The 6,533-nt window shown below is 29.1% G+C and overlaps 1 protein-coding gene across 1 annotated transcript in view; it reads right to left on the reverse strand.

Moving 5' to 3' along the window:
- Window positions 1-6,533, reverse strand: part of LOC105619333 (UNC93-like protein) — a 30,063-nt gene that overhangs the window by 20,734 nt on the left and 2,796 nt on the right. The window contains exon 2 of the mRNA XM_012200853.1: window positions 835-1,057. Coding sequence (XP_012056243.1) covers window positions 835-1,057 — 223 coding nt within the window. The remainder of the gene's footprint in view (window positions 1-834; window positions 1,058-6,533) is intronic.

The following is a 6,533-nucleotide window of genomic DNA, read 5'->3' on the forward strand; positions in this document are numbered from 1 at the left end:
GAGCGAAATAATGCAACATTTAATTAATGGTTTAGTTATTTTGTTTTAATTAAAAATTTAAGTAAATTAAATACATAAAGTTTAATACTATTTCGTTACTTATATATATATATATATATATATATATATATTTTTTTAATGACAATAAGATATTTTATTAAACAGTCTCAAATTAAATATGTATTAAAATTCCTGTTTAATATTAATTGGAGAATAAAATATTTATTATATAAGCAGAATTAAATCTCCACGTTGAATAATTCAAGTTAAAACTTTCTTTAACTTTTCACACAAGAATTCGTTCAGATTTCGAAGGATTTCGGTTTTATTTTCTTTGGTTTTTAAATATACATTATAATATAATATATGCATGTATGATTTTTAATTTATAACAATGGTTCCAAAGGAAAATGTATAATTTTATCTAACTTTATTTCTTCTTCAAAAGGAACTGATAATAAATAACTAATCGATATCTCTCTGGATGCAGTATATTAAATATTAGTGCTCCAATAGCAGCATAAAGATTTGTATTATCGATAAAGTTGATATATTGTGCACATAAATATGTAATTCGATCGATTAACATTTGGATTAACGCATTATCTCTATCTATCGTTATAATTATCATATAAAAATGTATCATATAAAAAGAGAATCAGGTTTATTAAGCACGACTACTCTCTAACGTTTCTCAACGGCTGGCCTTGCCTGTGCGATGTATTATTCTATTACGAGATATTATGAGATGTCAACTCGATATTGGCAAGCAATACAAACGAGAGAATTAACATCATGACTGATGGCTTTCGTATCCATATATTCGGCACTCACCTGGAGAGAGGATCGACGAACAGAGCGACGATGATTACTGCGACGATAACGCACGTGAGGTAGATCGCGGAGATTTCATAGATCTCCGACTCCGGTGGTCGCTCCAGGTTCTCGTGGCCTCCGTTGCCAAGGACGCAGAAATCCGCACCGCACGACTTGATTTTTTCCCAGCTACTAGTCGTGCTATTGCCATCGTCACCAGAATGTCCGCCATCGCTCAATACTGTAATATAATGTAATAAAATTTGATAAATATAATAAAATTTGAAAGTAACCTATGAATGGTTTCGAACATTTACACTTTCTCTATTAAACTTCTTCGAATTTAACTCAAAAACAAAAAACACAACGAGAAAGAAAAAAATCTCCATTCATAAATTAATAAAGATTTATTTTTCTTTATTAGTACTAAATGGTTTAATTTCTTTTTGATAGAATGTTTTTACACTAATAAATTTTTTATATCTTTTACAAGGAAAATCAATCTTGTTTTACTACATTTTTTTATGATTAAAGAGCATGATTATTTATGAAAATGCAATTAAAAGAAAAAATAAATTTAAATTATATGAATAACTTGAAAATAATTATTGTTCTTTATATTTCGCATCCGTAGAGACGAAGATATTTTTATGTTAACCTTCTAAAAGAAAAAACAATTATTATTAAATATATTGTAATATTTATAATTAAAAAATATTCATTTAAATATGTATGCAAATATAACAATTGACTTGTTTATTAAAAATACACAATTATTAATAAAAGAATTAAAAAAGAACACAGTATTTTTGAGATTAACAATGAATTAACTGCATGACATTCGCCATATTGCAGTGTGTTCTTTGACCATTCTGCAAAGTTCAAGATCTAAATTTCTCATCGTGATGCAAGTTTGTACGAGAAAGCTGTTTTATAGTCGTCATATATATTACGTTCGAGAAATAAAATCGGTAGGAGGATATCGACGTGAAGGTCTCCCTAGTAACTGCGTGTATTCTGAACAACGAGGAACGCGTAACAATTTATTACCAAGTCGATTATGCTGGTGTGAAGTGAGTGCTCGAAGAGTCGCACGATAAATGTGTGTGCGAGCGATAAATCGAGAGGTCGACCTGTTACGCCGTACCGGAAACTGACATACCGGTCTCGTCGCGAGAAGAGAACTAGACGTGCACTAAAGCGAAGCTGGACACTTCGTAAATCAATATTTCATGGACGAGTTTCACCGCCGAAGAATCTTCCCTAATCGATTTTGCGGATTCGCGGTTTAACGCATTATGCACGCTACGCCTTTCCTTTTCACGAACGAAAAATTGATTATGCGCGTCGACTCGTCCCAGTGGAGGTGACGACGTACATCGAGGTCACGGTTGTATCCATGGAAGGATCCATTCTGTACCTTTATTCATGGCGCGTGAAGTCAGAGGAGACCTTTGTCGAATGTAAATCACAACTGGTTACCTCTGACAGGGATGCAATAGACATCGCTAGCGTGTCCTGATTGCTTTATTATCGCCATTAAGACAGCCGAGATTGCGAAGTCGTTTTACGCGAAAATTCTGCACACAAACACAAAAAATCCCACGATAAATAAAATGTATGCATTAATGCACTTTTAGAATTATCAGAAATTTTAAAATTCTATAATCTTTCTCTGATTTCCAGATAAAATTTCATACTTTTCCTTGACTTTCGATAATAGTTTAAAATTGTTTGTAATTTCGTCTTGACTTGGAAACCATTAATTAAAAGATCAATTTAATATAGCAAATCAATTATTATTAATATTGTTGGCACTGTTTGCATTTTTAATTACGTTGATAGTATTTCAAAACTGCATACGTATATTAAACTACTTTAAAATCAAGAATTTTAATTTTCCAAAACGTTTTGCAAAATTTCCTGATTTTTATCCAACTTCTCTGATTTGATTTTTTAATTTCTTTGACAATTTCCTAATTTCAATTTTGTGGCAAACTTAACTGTGTTCTTATCACATTCGTAATTTTATATCGCCACAAAAATTATTTCAATCTCAACGGTGGTCCTGTTGAAGAGAAAATTTTGTTAATAAGTAAGGATCACTGAACTGATCGACGAAGCGTAGAGGAGAAATGCTCGCAAATAACGGAGAAAGAAATTCTCAAGCAGCTGTGCAAACGCGGCCCACGCACGACTGTCGCTAATGAGGAAGTGTACGATATGCGTTCGAATGCATTCGTTTACGAGGAGCCTTCTCGAAAGATCTCGTTGATATTCGATGTGTCGAGTCGAATCAGATACATCGACTAGAAATCAAGCTACACGCCCCGAATTGCAATGACGCTAAAACATATCAACGTGCAATCGGTCATACACGATTATTTTCCCGCATATATGTGATATAATGTATAACAAAGTATACACGTCTACAGGGCTGGACATGTATTTAAAATACTTTTTTGAAAAATAATATTTATGAGACAATTGTATTTTGTATTTCAATTGTATTTTGTACTTCAACAGAGCACATGAAAATATTTTGTATTTTGTATTTCACTATTAATAATGAAAGATTGAAAGTATTTCAAATATTAAGATTGACAATCGATCTTATTATTTGAATTATGAAATATAAAAAACTTTCAATCTTTCAATTTTAAATACAAAATTCATAACTTTCATATGCTCCAGTAAAAAAAATACAAAATATACTTAACTGTATTGCAAATGCTGTGTTTTAAATAAAAATATTTCAAATACAGCCCTGCACGTCTATGTGACGATAAAAACCTTTCCGAGTGTATCGAGAAATCGTTCAACACAAATTGCAGCACGCGTTACGTTGCAGCGAAAAATTAACGGCCATGCGCTTCTCGTCGGTTAAATCATCGACCGGAACTACTGACACGTACGACTTTCATCTTCTATCGCCGCGGCGTGTCAGGAATTTTGTTATTCGTAACTTCACACGAACGTTTGAACACTTTCCGGGATAGGAATTAATCGATAACTCTAAGTAAAACCTATCAGCATACCTACTAGAAATTTATATTAACCGATTCGTGTGCGTCAACCAGAAGAACTTTCACCGGAGTAGTGCTAATAATATTACGTGTTTTGCGATTCTCCCCACTATCGTCACCAATTGTCGGAAATGTCTACTTTTTAACGTTATTATCATGCAAGCACGCACAAAGATGTATGCACGGAAATCATTCAATCTAATTATGCGATTGCAAGGTATATGATTTTACATACAAAGTGTACAATTTCTCATTAATATACTGTAGTATATTAATCTCTTAAAATATCATAAATAATTTCTGTCTTAATATTTTTCAATTTTTGTAAATAAAATTGTTTCATATTTTTCATAGACTAGAAATGATTGCACAATAGAAAATGCTTATTTATAATCAGATACGTTTTAGCGGAAGATTAAAAACGCAAAATATAAGCATGACAAAATTTACAAATGCATGTATCTTTGATCATTGAATTCCACATTCAAACTTTTTTTTAAAAAAGTTAATTAATATTTCTGTGATATTAAATAACTTAAATAAAAGGCAAACTTTTAAGATAAGGTTAAAAAACAGAGTAAAATAAAAGAATTTGTTACTGTTCATTTAAATTCACTTTACTTCCTCTGTATTTTCAATATCATAATCTAATTATTAAGATATTAAAAGAAAATATTAAAATGGATGATGACCTTCCTCAAAATTTTCTGTGATAAAAAATTGATTCCAAAGGTAGCAAAAAATTGGATCTATTTAGATTGCAGGATGCAATTGATTAATTTATAACTGTACAGATTATTAAGAATTTAATTAGTTTGGTATTACAAAATTAAAATTTAAGACTTTAATTCGAAAAAATAAACCGGATTTTTTAGGATAATTGATCATGTTATATAAATGCCTTCAATGCGTGGTATAATTCTGACTTCTTCCATAATCGATGTCATAATGTATACGAAATTCATTATCTTCAAGTATATAAACATTCCATAAAGATCTCGTCGATTTCGAAGAATTATTCAGTACTTGCAATCTGTAACCTTCATGTCACTACCGGCCATTGCGCCATGCGCATAATATTGCGCACATGTCGACCTCGACAAGGACTCAAAATGATCTTGACCTTTGTTGTTTATTTGTGAATGTTGCCTGGCGCCAATGGCATCGGCTTTTCTCTGTCCATTAAATAATTGATAATGATTTAAGACGAACTTATCTGCATAGTCGTTATACTTACGTAAAGTAATATTTTAAAATGGAATACTCTTTTATTATTATTAAAATGTATAAATGTATTTAATAAATATTAATATTACTTGTTATTATGTACATACTATTTTTATATATTATTTTATTTCATTTAACTTCTCATTCCTTTAGAAGAATTATTAACATAAACTAAATAAGCGATACAACTATCTCTATTTATACAGAATAATATATAAAGGGAAGCCTCCTATTATGAGATAGCCGTTTAATATGAGATAGCGGCATTTCTATTAAACTAATAGATGCTATCTATTGATTCCACCATGAATTTATTACTCTTGGATTGAAAACTATTTAGTAGAAAATTCATTATTAGATCATGCTTATAGTCATTATAAAAAGAGATTTTAGAATTTGGATGTTTTCAAATTTCATTGAGATAAGCCTTTAAACATTGTTATTTAATAAATAAATATTTTATTTTATTTTTTTTATTTATTATTTAATAAATAAATATTTGGCAATAAATTCTTCATGTAGTGAATAAGGTCGTACTAATAGAAAAATATATATATTAATTGTTTAATATATATTAATTGGGATATATTAATTGTTTAATTACAGAAGTTAGATTTGGTAAAATCATAAGACGTGGAAATCGTAATATGAGATACCTAGAGTATTTCTAATATGAAATAATCCATGCTTTCATGTCATAATAAAAATCGTTGCTAAAGTATAAATGTTATTGTACAAAAAAAGACCAGAATGAACATTGTCTATTTTTGTGATGCTTGATTTCTACTATCTGAAGACGAATTAATGAATATAATGTACCGCATACTCATTTTTCGCGCACCCTCGCTGTATGTTTGTATTTAAGAAATATTAAATAAAGTTTTTTAGTCACAACACTGATATACTTTGTGTTTTACAATCGATTTCTCGGGCATCTTATTAGGAGCACAACTTATATTAGCAAAAAAAAATTAATAAAGAGAACATGTTTTTTAAATATTTTGTAAATGTTTATTTTTCATTAATTTTTCCATCATTATAAAAACTCTTCTTAAATTTTTAGAAAAAAGTTTTTTTTTAACATTAATTCAAATATTTAAAAAATCCTTTTTTAACATTAATAATTTAACATTAAAAAAGTTGTGCTCCTAATATAAGTTTTTTGACTTTTGATTTGCTCACTTTTTATATTTCTTTAATTTAAAAAAAAATGGAAATTAAATTAAATTTTATATAACATTATCTTAAAGCTTATTAAAATTCCCTTCAAAATGATCTATTATTTTTTTAAATTCTGCCCATGCCTTCAGCATTTACCCAAAATGAACTCGGTATCTCATAATAGGAGCCCTTTTCTCTCTCTCTCTTTNTNNTNTNTNTTNTNTNTNTNTCTATNTATATATATATATATATATATATATATATATATATATATATATATATATATATATATATATATATATA

This window comes from Atta cephalotes (assembly GCF_000143395.1).
Source record: "Atta cephalotes unplaced genomic scaffold scaffold00021, whole genome shotgun sequence".
NCBI classification, from domain to species: Eukaryota; Metazoa; Arthropoda; class Insecta; order Hymenoptera; family Formicidae; genus Atta; species Atta cephalotes.